Here is a 15,710-nt window from a genome sequence, read left to right on the forward strand (position 1 = left end):
TTTGGACTTTCTCCTTTTTATAAATCACCAGCAATTCTACTTCCCTTCTCACGTGTGGTTGATTGCCTACTCACTGTATAATGGACGAGATTGGATTACTCAGACATTGAGATTTTAAGTTCTTAGCACTGGGTGTATTCGTCCATGTGTTGGAAGTCTTTTGGTGGAAGATGAGCTAACTTTCCTTTGAGTGACAGTTGAGAGTAGGTAGAGGTAGTAAAGATTTGCACACTAAGGCTATGAACGTAGTTAGGGTCCCTGGGTCACAAGTTGACCTCTTATAAGTAGTGTGAGGAATTAGCAGGAACCATTAGGAAGTAGTGTTTGGGAAGATTATTGTACTTTACAAAACCTCTGGAGATTGTCAGTGATTTGTATTGATGTGGAGAGAAAAAGCTTTTTATCATTCATTCATTCGTGTTTTTCTGAGACAGGGTTTCTCTGTGTAGCCCTGGCTGTCCTGGAACTCCCTCTGTAGACCAGGCTGGCCTCAAACTCAGATATACCCTTGCCTCTGCCTCCTGAGCACTAGGATTAAAAAAAGTGTGTACCACGATGCCCAGCTGGCAGAGAACTTTTTTTTTTTTTTTTTAACTTTTAGGGGGAGAATATGTGTTGAGCTCATACTTAATGATATTTACAGAGCAAACAGTGTTGCCACTTTTAGTGTTAATTGTCCCCTTTTGAAAAACACATACATCTTTGTAACCACACTCTATTTGTTGCTAGAGAAGGTCTGTTCAAAATTTTTCTGTCCCACTTAATAGGCAAAGCTATATTTTCTGTCTATTGTTTTGCTTCTTCCAGAATATTATTTAAATGAAAGTATGTGATGTGTCGTCCTAAATCTGAATTCTCTCATCAGTAAATTTGAGTCTTTTGTGTTTTTGATGACTCATTAATTTGCTCCTTTTTGTTGCTTTCAATTTTATGGATATAAGCACTTGTGGAAGCATATTTAGAGTTGTTTACAATGGTTAAAAATTGCATACAGGGGCTAGAGAGAGATGGCTCAGTGGTTAGGAGCACTTGTTGGAGGACCCAGGTTCAATTCCCAGCACCCACATTGCCGCTAACAACCATCTTTAACTCCAGTTTCAGGAGATCTGATACCCTCTGACTTTCACAGGCAACAGTCAGGCACATGGTATATAGATAAACATATAGACAAACACTCATGCATATAAAATAAAATTAATATTTTTTAAAGTTGCATACAGCTCTTTGGTCAACATGTGTTTTACTTTTGAAAATATCTTAGAATCGAATAACTAGTCCATACTGCAAATGGATATTTGGTTTTATAGGAAACCAGTAAATTACTCTAAAATGATTGTGCTGTTTTACATTTTTATAGTAACTGATGGACTTTCAATTTGTTCTGTAGCATGTAGCTTTTGCTATCCCACTTTAAGGTCTGGGAATGGGTCACGCTACAAGCCCCCACCCAGAGAATATTGGGTCCTCGGGTAAAAAACATACTCACACATTGTTCACTTTCAGCCTGCCTTATTGGCTCAGTTACTGGGCACTACTAGTCTCCTGTGGCTAGCCTGCCCTTCCCAATACTCTTAGCTCAGCACTTCTCAATCTGCCCTCAGCTTCAGTTGCTCAGTTACCTTTAGTCCCTGCTCAACACCCTAACCTCCTGCCTGGAGAAGCAGCCCATGACCACTCCACCCACCCAAGATGTCACCTGGTTGGTTGACTTTTCTCCCTCTGAAGCATGGCCAAAACTCCTTTCCTCTTTCTCCTGCATCTGCTACCTTCCTGCCTGCAAGGACCAGGAAGTCCCACCTATTTCGCCGAGCTCATTGGCTGCTAGCATCTTTATTGATAGATCAAAAACTAATTGGGGAACAGGACCTTAGCATAAGACCCACTCCTACTTTGTTCTGCTTTGTTTTTGAGACAGGCTCTTACTGTGTAGTCCAGGCTGGTTAAGGCGCAGCATAGTCTCACTGAGTGCTGGGGTTGCAGGCGTGTACCACCATGTTCCACTTGATCTGTGTTTTTTTTTTTTAAGATTTATTTTATTTATTTTATATGTATGAGTACAGATAGCTGTACAGATGGCCTTGAGCCATCATGTGTGTGGCTGCTGGGAATTGAACTCAGGACCTCTGCTGTCCCCGCTTGCTCCAGCCCGCTCGCTCAGGTGTAATTCACTGTAGCTGTCTTCAGATGCACCAGAAGAGGGCGTCAGATCTCATTACGGGTGGTTGTGAGCCACCATGTGGTTGCTGGGATCCAAACGCAGGACCTTCAGAAGAGCAGTCAGTGCTCTTACCCGCTGAGCCATCTCTCCAGCTCTTGATCTGCGTTCTTGACATTGTCATATTTACTTTGGCCATCCTAATGAGCTTTACTTTGCATTTATTATGGTATTTTAACTTTTTACATGTATGGATGTTTTGTTTACAAGCATGTTCGTGCATTATCTGCATGTACAACTAGTGCCTATGGAGGCCAGAGGAGAGCATTGGATACTTTGAGATTGGAGTTACAGACAGTTGTGAGCCATCACGTGGGTGCTGGGAATCAAACCCAGGTTCTCTCTCAGAGCAGCCAGTGCTCTTTACGTTCTTACGCTCTTTTATGTTCTTACCCGCCTTCATGGAGTGATTGATTCCCTCACTCATGAAAGAACATTGTATTATTTTCTTACTGTTGAATTTTGAGATTATCAGATACATAATTAGTACCTTTTCTGCTGTAGATTAATGGACAAGACTTCAGTTTTTTCCTGGATCATGTTAACAATTAACATTATTAACCATATAACTATTTCTTGCTGTGATATAAAAAAATAGAAGGGTAATAAATTTACATTAATATATTTTCTGAAATATGTAGAAATGTAAGTCTGAAACTTTGGCAGATGCTAGGTTTAGATTTTTCCCTATTACACTTGGAACATGTAAGAAAAGGCCTGGGGTCCAAGTTTTATTATTTACTTCAAAAAATCAGTAATTTAGGTAAGTGGGCTTTGGTTTAGTGCTTCTAAACCCACCACCCATTACTGTGTACTAAGGCCTTTGAAGAGTCACCAACTAGTGTGCTAGTCCCAAAGTATGGCAGCCAACTCATCCACTGGCTCACTTGTGGCCACTACTGGCCAGTACCAGTACTGCCTCTGTGTCTATATAGTGCTGGGTCTCACTACCTAGTCTCTCTGCAACGTGCTGCCCTGGCTGATAATAGGGGGTCCTACTACTTCTTTGGGAAGTTCTTGTCAGAGTCATGGCCTTAGTGTTGAGTTCCCTTGTGCACTGGACATAATATTCCAAGACATCTAGCAGTCAGTCAGCTAGCCCAAAGCCAAGCAATGCCAGCTTTTGTCTTGACATGGCAAAACCACTAGCCTGGGCTTTCATGTTAATAGGCCAAAGCCATGCTGGAATCCTGACTCTGTAAACCAAGCAGGGTGCATATGCATGGAGGCCAACAGAAGCTGTGGTGCTCCCCTTCTTCATTGACTGCACTGTTTCGACCCTTGAGCTGCCTTGCACAGGCATGAAATGAAGTCCAAATGCATCTATCTGCCCTGCAAAACGAACAAAAGCTCATTATATTATTTCATAGAACACACAAATGTATGATACAAGCTTACATAGCATATATTTTCCTGGAAGACTGGTTAAACTTTTATTTTTTTTTTTAAATCCAACTAAAGCACCAAAAAGAAATGAAATTGACCAGGAATGGTGGCACAGTTCTGAATACTCAGCATTTAGTAGGCAGGAGAATTACTGCAAATTTGAGTTTGCATTGCCTGCATATTGTATTTCAGATAGAGCTACTGGGCATGACTTTATCAAATAAATAAATAAATAAATAAATAAATAAATAAGAAAAAACCCACAATTGTATTGAATATTGTCATTGGAAAATATTTTAAGTACATGACTATTTTATAATTGTAATTGTTTAGAAGATTCATGCTATACTTATAACTAAAATGCAGTTACCACATTACATGTGAAATTACATTGTAATCTCAGCTAGAGACCTGTGTTCATTTCTGATCATGTTTAATCCAAAAGTCAGTTAAAAAAAACCATGTCAGCAACAGTTGTATAAAGTGTTAGGTGTACTATTTTAATACTGTTGAGCTTGTTTCCAAATACTCTGTCATAACCCTCTAAGGCCCTTTCTCAGACTTACTGTCTAAGGCTAACACTCCTGCCTTAAGTGCTGGGCTGACAGGCATGCACCCCATACCTAGCCCATGCTTCTCAACCAGAGATTACAGCAGCCAAATGATAAGAGGAAATAACAGCCCAGAAGTAGAGCTGTTCTTTGTAGGGTTATCAGAAGGAGGCTTTAAATTGTAAGCTGTCACTAATGTATTTTAGAAAATAGATGAAAAATAAATTTTACCAGAGAATTGCATCCTATGAAAAGTGCTCTTGAGAGTTCTAGAATTGAACAGTATAGTAACTGATAGAAGCCACAAAAGAAAAGATTAGAAGTTGGAAGTCATTGAGAGAAAAATCGCATGGAAGACACCCAGATGTATAGTATAGACATTTCTTCATTTCTTCACTTCTCTCAGGAATAGTCAGTCTATAATGATCTACACCAGATGAGTGAGAGCCATCTGCACACGAGGGATCCAGAATTCAGGTAATCGAGGAGGATAATACCTTTGTCATTAGAATTCTAAAACTGAACTGGAACCAATAGCATTAGTAGAAAGTGACCATGCTTTTAAATATTTAGAGAAGACACTAAATTATACTCAAGTTTTTTTAACACTAAATGGCACATGAGGGAAGCGTACAGGCATGCTACAGGATGTTGGTGTATGCCTGCAATCCCAGCACTCTGGAAATGGGCAGAAAGGCTACACAGTGAGACCCAGTGTCACAAACCAAGGACTGAGGGCACAGCTTGGTGTTACAGTGCTTGCCTAGCATGTGCCAGGCACTTCTTCCTCTCCAGCACAGCAGAAGGGAATGGGCGGCTTACATTCCAGAATAACTGAAAGTTACGGGTGCACAAGTGCATGCCAGAGTGTATACGTGGAGGTCAGGGGCAGCTTCGAGGAGTTGGTTCTCTTCTTCCACCATGGGTTTTGGGTGTCAAACTGAGGTTTCAGATTTGTGTGGCAAGTGCTTTTACAAGTCCATGTCCCTCAAGAAACTTCATAGTAACAGCCAGACAAATGCCCCCACACTAAAAAGAATAGTACCTAACTTTGACCCTGCATTTCACTTTTCTTATTAGTGTACTTTTTCATAATTTCATCCTTCCATACTTTGAACATTGCCTCTCCCTGTTACAGGCCTTTCACCACTACTCCTCCCACTGACATTCCACTTCTCATTTCTTTCTCCCTTTCTCTCTTTTGGGGACCACTGCATTTTAATTAAGGCTGCCTGCATGAGCGCTGCTGGATGTCATATACTTGAGCAGGGGCAACTTGCCAGTGACCACACCACTGAGGAGGGGACTCCTCCCACATGTAACCATTAAGGGTCTATAGGTCCTCAGAAAGTGGTAGGGCCTTTATGGAGATCTCCCCATCCGTGACTGAGTTCTGATAGGTGCATTTTTGTGGAAGTCTGGAGCAGGTAGCCATTGATGCTGTGAATAAATGGGTATAGTAGCCATATGGTTCCAGGAAGGTAATGCATAGCATTGATGCCTGTGTCCCCTGGGTTCTGGAGGGATGATATAGATGTCTTATTTAGGGATGAGGGCTCCAGTCTCTGGGTCGTTAAGGGTCTGCGACCAGGGCTAAGAGCAACACTCACCTATAGCTGTGAACATCCATTTTTGTTTTAGATGGGCTTTTGTGTATCCCTCCCTGGCCTTGAATTCTCTTTGTGGTTGAAAATAATCCAGAATTTCTGGTCTTGCTTTATACCTCCCCAATGCTGAGGTTACAAGTGTATACCACCATGCTCAATGTATATGGTATTGGTGATCAAACTCCCTGCTTTCTGTGTGCTAGGCAAACACTCTACCAATTGAGCTATATCCCAGGCCCTAGCTCATTTTTTTTTCAGTAAAAATAATAAAGTCATCAGATATTATATGGCATCTCTATAGATCCATTTTTAAATCAGTGTAGAATTCTGTATCCAGGTAAAACTGTATTCAGATGAACAGGAAACAAAAACACTATTATCAGTGGTCCTACAAATGTAAGAACTATAAACATTTCCTTAGATGGAAGAAAAATGATCCCATATGAAAACAAGTAAGTGGGACCAGCAACATGGCTCAGCAGTAAAAGTTCCTGTCTCATCAGAACCCTGAGGGCCGAGTTCTACCTCTAGAACTGTGAAATAGCCAGATGTGGTGGTATGCATCAACAATCCCAGCATTTCTATAGTAAGACAGGAGGTGGAGATAGGAGAGGTCATGGGTTTGCTAGCCTGGAGTACATAGCACAGCAACAGAATGAGAAAGATCCTGACCTAACACAGTGGGAAGAGAGAAACAACTCCTTAAAGTTGTCCTTTGACCCTTATATGTACACCTTCTACGTATCCATCATACATGCAATGATGAAGAGAAAAGGAAAACATGGAAAGGCAGAGAAAGACAGAAGAGTGGCAGGGCTAAGGCAGATCTGTATGAGTTCGAGGCCAGCCTGGCCTACAGAACAAGTTATAGGACAGCAAGAACTTTGTGGACTTTGTGTCAAAAAACAAAGCAAAATGGGAAGAAGAGGAGGAGGAGGAGAATTGTAAAGCAAGTTACAGTTAATATAATCAAACATGAAAGGCAAAAAATTGCTAAGGGATACAGTTTGAGTGTCCTTTACCCTAAATGCTTGAGACCCAAAGTGTTTAAAATTGAAATGGTTTAGATTTTGTAATACTTGCTTTTGCATAAGATACCTTAGGGTTGGATCCAAGTATAACATGAACTTCATTGCTGTGGCACACATAGCCTAAAGGGTAATGTGATAAGACTTAATATGGCTGTACTGTGGTGTAGCATACATACCATGAGAGGTTGCGTGTGGAACTGCTTCTTGTTTCACTTTGGCACTCAGAAAGTTTTGGATTTTGGAGTATTTCAGATTTTGAAATTCTAGGCTAGAGGTACTCAGCCTGTACGTAATTAACCCCAAATCACGTGATCTAATACCAAATAAGTAAGTAGTGTAGATTATGTTTAATCCAAAAGAATTGAGAAGGTGTCCTAATGAAAATAGCTTAAATACTCCAGAATAGAGTCAGGCTATACCAAGACAAAGATCAAGAGACATATTTGATGTGTAAGGATCAGTAAGAAGAAACACAAAAACATTAGAAAAGCATACATTGTAGACAGTTATGGCCACAGTAAACATAGCCAAAGAAGAGTTTTCAGGCAGCAAACAGAAAAGAAGGAAAACATGTCACCATGATAACAAGGCTTAGTAACATCAGAAGACTGGATGTTTTGAAATGTGTATATAAGATGAGGCAACATTGAAAGGAAAGTGTAAGCAAGTTGTCCAGCAGATTATTTTTTTAATCAGCTAATCATGACCCCAGGGACCTGGTCTGCTCAGCCCATTGACTTGAGATATGTAATGTATCATCTACAAATGTCTTGGGCCACACCCATAACAGTTCTGGGATGTATGCAGATCTGGACCATGCTTTGGGCATGTCAGAGCCCATGCGTCCAAAACTTACTGCACCACATTCTTTTCAAGTATGTAGTAATCATTTGTCAAAAAAGACACATTCTGTCATAAGCCAAGACTCTGTACACTATCAGTATTAGTGCGTAGCCAAGGGTGCAAATTTGTATATTATTTCTATAGATTTAACACAAGCATTAAAAAAAACAGGAAAACATTACAGCTTTTAAAAAGCTGTTAAAAAAAAAGGCATTAAAAACCAGGAAAACATTACAGGAAAATGTAGGTGTAGGATGGCTCAGAAGGTAAAGGTGCTTGTCACCAAGCCTGCTTTCCTGAGTTAGATCCCTGAGACCTACAAAATGGAAAGAGAACAAGGTGTTCACACACAGCATATGTGGAGTCAGAAGTCACCTTGTGAGAGCCAATTTCCACTCATGTAGATCCCATGGATTAAACTCAGGTTCCCTGAGACACCAGGCTTGTGCAGCAAGCACCTTTACCACCCAGCCCTCTTTCCACTGTAGTTTTAAAACAAAACAAACAAAAAAACACTGTATATGTAGGAAGGAGATGACTTCTTGGCCATAGGACCTGTAGTGCTTGGGGTTTTTTTTGTTTGTTTGTTTTGTTTTAGCTGTTTGACAGCCCAATACAGAGAAGAGATAGATGGCTTACGAGTGGCTAATTCTGCATCAGAGTATGTGGATTCTTCTCTGTGGTCAACATAAAGCATTTAAGCTGTATTCTCAAATGCAGTGTGTGTGCCTTAATTAGGAAGACACCAAATGAACTTCAACAGAGTAAACAGTGTATTTTGTAGACTATAGCCAGCATTATAGTAGTAAATGAGAGGAAACAACGTTTTCTCCAAACTCTGGAACAAGTCAAGGATGTCCACTCTCTCCGTTCTTACTCAGTATATCAAAGTCGTAACTAAATAGAATGCAATTTACAGCTAAATTATGAAACTAGCAAGAAGAGTAAAGAGTGTGGTAAATAGACACAGTGGACTTCCTTTCAGCTATAAACAACAAAGTGTTTCGTCTGTGAGTAAATGGTTGCAGCTAGAGATGGTCACACTAAGTGAATCTAGGCAATTCAAAAGTATCTTTTTTTGATCTGCGCTGCCTAGATTTTACATACAAATAAATATATGTATACTTACGAATATTTATCTTGAATGCTCTGTTTTGCCAGAGTCCCCCGCAGGTTGTATTTATTGATTTAAATTTTACTTGTGATTGGTATACATGAAGTGCGTATATTTTTATGGGGGACAGAATGGTGCTTCAGTGCCTGTATACAGTGCACAGAGATGGGATCAGGGCAGTCTGCACATTCATTCCCTGATACGTTTATCTTTTTCTTTGTGGGACAAAAATATTGATTTGAACTACAGTTCTCCCACTGTGCTATCGTTAGCCATCCTTTCTCCGTCCTTGTCTCTCGAACACTTCTCAAGCCTTACTGTTTATCATATGTTTTTACTTCTCTGAAATAAACACTTTTTTGGGTGTGTGTAAAAAAACAAAAAAACAAAAAAAAATGGTGTATGTGAAATGCAATGCAAAGTACAGTTAATAGGACTAGGCAAGTCTTTTTATTATAACAAAATAATAAGACATTAGGTGACAGGGAATCATCAGAGAGTGTAAGGCCCCTAATTAAGACCCTGATTAGGAAAAAGTTCAGTGATAAAGTTTGCTTTTGAGGATTGGTTTTTAATCCCTTGATACTTATAATTAATTAAGAGATTATATTTAGTACATATTTATATATTATGTTTAGTATAATTAATAATTCACCAAGAAGGCTGAGATGTCTATATACAATGTTATATGAAGAGGAGAAAAACAGTCTGGTGAGGGGATTTATTTCTTGTTAGGAAACATTTTACTAATTCTTAATAATGTCTCATTAGATGGCATTTGCCATTAATTAATATTATGCCTAAAGTTAGATCTGCTAGATGTTTTGGGGATGTTAATTACTTAGTATTAATAGGCCAAGGTGCTTGTACCCATGTGTACACCGACTGTACAGCTTGGCTGGTTTAAAAAATGAAATGTTAAGCTTGTTTGGTGGCGCACACTTATAATCCAACACTCTGAAGGCTGATAGTTTGAGGCCAGACTACACAGTATAGCTAGGCTTCACTCAAAAGAGAGAGAAATGGGTAGCAATGGCTGTGTTCATGTTGCTTAGCAGGTTGCTCTGTTTACCAGTTTTCATACCTAGCTTCTAGACGAGTGATTCCCAACCTGAGGGTCATGACCCTTGTAAGGGTCATATACCAGATATTTATCATTATGATTAATAAAAGCAAAATGACAGTTATGAATAGCAACAAAATAATGTTATGGTTAGGGGCACCACAAAATGAGGGGCTGTGTTAAAGGGTCACAGCATTGGGATGGGTGAGATCCACTGTCCTAGACCAACTCTCAGTTACTTGAAATTATGGTTAGGGTTTTCTTGGGATTTTTCTCTTATTTAAGCGATTAATTTTCTAGTATTGTTGGGGAAATAAAGGAGAAGTCTAAACATGAATCATTAGAAGCTGGGAAGCAGTTCCGTATTAACTGCTATATTCTCAGGAGTCTAGCACTAGACTACATAGACAGTCTTATAAGTACATCTTTCCACAGCTTTGTGAGAGGAAGTCGGGATGAAATCCTTCATTTCATTCATTCATATATCCCTTCATGAATAGACGATATCTTTCTCTGTACCCTGTGTTTGCCTTGAACTTAGTTTTCTAGCCTTAGCCTCCTGAATGCTCTAAGTGTCCCACCATGCCTGGATCTAGCCTACAGCTTAGAATGGATGGATGAAGGAAGGGAGGAAGGAAGGAAAGAAGGAAGGAAGGAAGGAAGCAAGCAAGCAAGCAAACATACACAGTGTTTTAGTTCTTATGCCTTTTCATTTTAGGCAAAGAAAACTGTTCTATATCAGAAAGATAGGTTTTGAAAATTGCTTCCCACTGAAGTTACCTAAAGTTACTTTTTTCCTTCCCATTTCTTTTTTCTTTTCTTTAAGATTTATTTTTCTTTATCTGAGTACACCATAGCTGTCTTCAGACACACCAGAAGAAGGCATCAGATCCCATTACAGATGGCTGTGAGCCACCATGTGGTTGCTGGGAATTGAACTCAGGACTTCTGGAAGAGCAGTCAGTGCTCTTAACCACTGAGCCATCTCTCCAGCCCTACTTTTTCTTTTCAGAGACAGGTTTTCTCTCTGTAGACCCGTCTGCCCTAGAAGAATGCACATGACATGGCAGCTTTTGAAACTGAGAAGGGTTAGAGTTGAGAAGTTGAACTAGAAAGAAAAAGGTCAAAGAGACTCACATTTTCTTTTATTTTAAGACCATTAGAAGACCACTACCATAGGCCAGGTAGACTCAGGAGGCAGAGCAGACAGATCTCTCTGAGTTCAAGGCCAGCTTGATCTACAGAGTGGTTCTAGGACAGCCAGGGCTACACTGTCTCGGACCACTGATAGACTTTTAAGCAATGAGTTTCTCTTGCTCTGCTGTGGAGTTAGAAGAGGAAAATGCATCCTGGCAGGATGACTGCTGTTAGGGTTTTGAAATGTTTTCAGAAGGCTTGGCCCTTAGCTGATGGACCCCAGTCAATGGGTTACCCTTTGATGGACTCATATAATGATGATGTTATTGGGAAAGAGTGAAAAATTAACGTAGGGCCTAGGTATGGAAGCGGGATCACAGGGGGTTGTAGTTCCCTGGAGGGCTACAACTTCTCCATTCTTTCCTGTTTTTCTCTGCTTCCTGACCATCATGAGATGAGCAGTTCTGTTTCAATAGTCCTTAAAATAGTTAATTTATCGAGTGTGTGTGTGTGTGTGTGTGTGTGTGTGAGAGAGAGAGAGAGAGAGAGAGAGAGAGAGACAGAGAGAGAGAGACAGAGAGAGAGAGAGAGACAGACAGACAGACAGACAGACACAGAGTCAGAGATGTGGATTTGGGCATGCATGTGCTATGCACACATATGGAGGTCAGAAGTCAAAACCTAAAGTCAGTTCTCTGATTTCACTCCAGGTTCTAGAGATTGAGGTCCACTTGTCAGGTTTCTGTAGCAGCTGAAGGAGGAAAGAGTTTTACTGGTTTACATTTCCAGGTCACAACCTATGGTTTAGAAAACCAGGATAGAAGCCAAACCATGGGGGAGCACTGCTCTTTGCTCAGTTTTCCATTTTGGCTTGCTTTCTTACACTATCCAGGCCCACATGTGTAGAAATGGTACATTCACAATAGGGTTGGGCCCTCCCACATCAATTGACAGTTAAGACAATCACTCACATGTCCTGCCCACAGGCCAATTGATGGAAGCAGTTCTCCAGTTAAGGTTATCGAGGTATGTCAAAGTGATAAAAACTAGTGGGAACAAATGACATGCACTTTTACTACTAAGCCTTTTTGATGGCTGCCACCACTGCCTTAGACCTGTTTTCTACCTATATGATAATATATACAAAGCCAATGGAGCCAGCCACATTGGAACCTGTGAAAATGTGAGCCAAGTGAATCTTTCTTTTAAATTATCTAGTTCAGTTATTAGTTGCAACAAGAGAAAGGTGACCAACACAGCTAGTTAGAAGGACATTACATCCCCTTCCAAAGCCCAGGAAATGTTTTTTGAGCTAGAGTGATGACAGTGGGAAATTTAGAGGGATCAGTAGGGAAAGTAGCAGCATTTTAATCTACACCGTGGTTAACAATCTTCAGTTTACTGTTAGCTGCTATGTATTTGAGATCCTAATTATCAAAAATGTTAGGAATGGACAGATGATCCAGTGGTTAAAAAGTACTGGCTGCCTTTGCAGAGGACCCAGGTTCAATTCCCAGCATATACACTGTGGCTCCCAACCACCTGTAACTTTAGTTCTAGGAGATCTGACACCTACTTCTGGCCTCATCCAGCACTAGGCTTGCATGTGGTAAGCATATATACAAACAGGCAAATATTCATACACATAAAATAAATCTAAAATGAAAACAAAAGAGATATGTTGAGTAGACAAAGGGGAGTTGTGGGTCTAGGGATCAAATTTCAGTATAATTAAAGCCATGGCCATAGAGAGCTTCCATCTTGCCAAAGAAAGTAACATAAAAGGAGAAAGGCAGAAGGCTCAGTGGCAGTCTCCAGAATGGAGGCATTTGCATTCAGGAGGAGGGTTAGGAGGGAACAGGAGGGTTAGCAGGTTAGCCTTGCCAAGTGGCAAGAGGAGGATCTGCCACTGAGGAGGAAATTGAAGAGAGAGTTGTTTGAATTAACAACTTTATGGTGATTTGCAAGAACTATCCTGAGCCTGGTGTGATGGTACCTGCTTTGATCCTGGTACCAGGAAGGTTGAGGCAGAAGGATGGTGAATTTAAGACCAGCGTGGGGCTAAAAAACAAGCTTCCAGCCAGCCTGGCATACATATCAAGACCCTGTCTCAACAACAAAAGCATCAGAAAAGAACCATTTTGATAGAGTGGTGGTTAAATCTGACTTACAATAAAGTTTAAACAGGAAGAATTAGTTCAGACTGTCAAAAGTCAGATTATATCAAGCTATAGAGCAGTAGATTATGGATGAAGTAGAGGTCCTTGCAATACTCATATGTACTTTATAAAGAAAGCAAGTTCTGTTACTCAACACTTGGAGGCTAAAAGTGAAGGTGATGTAGCTTTATTAATTTGGCCTCTGGTGAGGACCCCCACCATATCACATTATCTTGTAGCATCATGGCAGAATTGGAGTGATCTGAAGGTAAAATGAGAGGCCAGAGCATTCATTTAGTTTCCTTGCAAGAAGCAATAGTAGGGTCTACAAACAGTAAGTTTGTTCCTTTTGAGTGTTGTTGTTGATGATGTAATCACTTTATGCTAGGCTCCATTTCCTAAAGATTCCCTGCCTTCCAGCATTATATTGAGAACCAAGCTCCCAACACAGGAGCTTTTGTGGGGTACACTCCAACTGTAGCATGTGGCCATCTGTTAGAGGATTCGTACATTCTTACTCATAGGCTGCTGATGGCCTGCGGTATCAAGTGACCAGGGTTAAACATCCCAGTCAGAACTAAGAAACTCCAGAGCTCTTGGGCACTAGAAACTTAGCATTGTGGAACATACTGAGGTTATTTTGCTTTCCTGAATGACTTTTTTAAAAAAAAAATCGCAAACTTATTATTATTCATTTAGAATTTTATGCCAGTCTTAAAATTATTTAAATAGTTTATGTAAATATGTTTCTTTTTCTAAGAGAGACTCTCATACTCTCCAAGGGAAAAGCATTAAAAAGTTTTTCTCCAAAAGAAATTTCATTAAATTGTTTTATTTTCATAGAAAAGATGTATTAGTCATTTTATTTCTACTTCTGTTCAGCAGTAACAAACACTAAAGTTCCCACATCAGGGACATCAACTTTACTGCTTTCTAAGATGACATATGGAAATAGCTAGCAAAAGTAAGTCAGAGCTGGCGGTTGTGGCGCACGCCTTTAGTCCCAGCACTTAGGAGGCAGAGGCAGGCGGATTTCTGAGTTCGAGGCCAGCCTGGTCTACAGAGTGAGTTCCAGGACAGCCAGGGCTACACAGAGAAACCCTGTCTCAGAAAACAAAAACAAACAAACAAACAAAGTAAGCCAGAAAGACCCAGGCACATGGCTATATAGTGAGGCCTTACCTCAAGAAGAAAACGCAAGGGTTAACTAAAAAAGAATTTACAAACCAACATTTCATTAACACAGTAGAAAGATACACCTGTATACATACACATGCACGGGAGGCTATTGGGAAGGAGAACACTTTTTAACAGTAGTCAGAAACACACTGTTACTGTGTGGTGGGAAAAGCAGGATGACTCTGGCTCTGCTGTTCACAGACATCTTCTATTATCGGTACAAGCTATTTGAACTCTTTGTAATGTTCCCCACAGTTAAAAAATCTCTAGGGAGTAAAAGGATGAAAACAGTCATGTGTCCAGTTGACAGCACATGGTTTAATTCTTTCCACAGATGACACAAGAAACTTGGCTTTAGGTTTAGAGAAGAAATAACCCTTACTTTTGTTTTGCAGTTCTGGGTATGAATCTCACTCAGGACTGCGTGTGTGCTATGGAGCGCACACACCACAAATGATTTCACAACCTCAAACCCTACCTAGGAAGCTTTGTCCCAGTACTTTATGTTAGTAAATTCTCTTTTAAGAGATACTTAGGATCTAGATTTCATTTAACCCCCAAGTGCTTTTGAAGGAATTAAGAGCCATACCAATCCTGATGATTTAAATCCAACACCTAGACCCACAGGGTGGAATGAGAAAACTGATTCTCTCAGATTGTCCTATCACCTCTACACGTGCAGTGACACACATATGTCTACCTCCAATGCACAGAAAAGTAGAAGTAATTTAAAATTAAAAAGAAAAAAAAAAAGCAAAGACCTAAGAATAAAATAGTCATACCCAAACTAGCAAGGTAGCTGAATCCATTTTGGTGTTTTCTGTCATGACTGGGAGTGTGTCAGTTCACACCCTGGGACCTCCATGGTAGAAGGAGAGAGCCAAGTCCCCACAAGTTGTCTTTTGACCGCTGTATGTGTGTCGTGGCGTGCATCACATGTGATGAAAAAATAATTGAAACCTCCAGGTGAAATGTTACTTTTTAAAAAATCTGTACCCAAGAATTGTGTTAGATCGCAGCAATGTACCAATGACTCTTTCAGCCTTTAGTATACAGCAGGCTTTTTGTTTATGTTAAGAATTTCTTTTGGCAAAGCAGTCCATGATTTTACAATGTTTTGTTTTAAATTTTTTAAATCATGTACTAGGTGAAAAACCATTTCGCTGTGATGAATGTGGTATGAGATTCATACAGAAATATCACATGGAAAGGCACAAAAGAACTCACAGTGGAGAGAAGCCTTACCAATGTGAATACTGCTTACAGGTAAGTCAGCCGGTTTGAATTCCCCTACCTCAACTGCAGTGTGGAATTACTAACAAGTTAGGCACCATTTACTACTAGAACCATTTGAAATTTTAAGCTCTGATTATATTGATCAGTGAATTGGTTTGGAATTATTTATATTGTTATTAATTATCTTGT

General features: G+C 40.1%; 1 protein-coding gene across 12 annotated transcripts in view; it reads left to right on the top strand.

Annotated features, from left to right (window-relative positions):
• Znf148 (zinc finger protein 148) overlaps nt 1-15,710 on the top strand; it is a 122,281-nt gene that overhangs the window by 99,039 nt on the left and 7,532 nt on the right. For all 12 annotated transcript variants that reach the window (XM_031363718.1, XM_031363711.1, XM_031363708.1 and 9 more), the window contains one exon: nt 15,433-15,551. In XM_031363718.1, coding sequence (XP_031219578.1) covers nt 15,433-15,551 — 119 coding nt within the window. The remainder of the gene's footprint in view (nt 1-15,432; nt 15,552-15,710) is intronic.

Source organism: Mastomys coucha, unplaced genomic scaffold, assembly GCF_008632895.1.
Source record: "Mastomys coucha isolate ucsf_1 unplaced genomic scaffold, UCSF_Mcou_1 pScaffold12, whole genome shotgun sequence".
Lineage (NCBI taxonomy): Eukaryota > Metazoa > Chordata > Mammalia > Rodentia > Muridae > Mastomys > Mastomys coucha.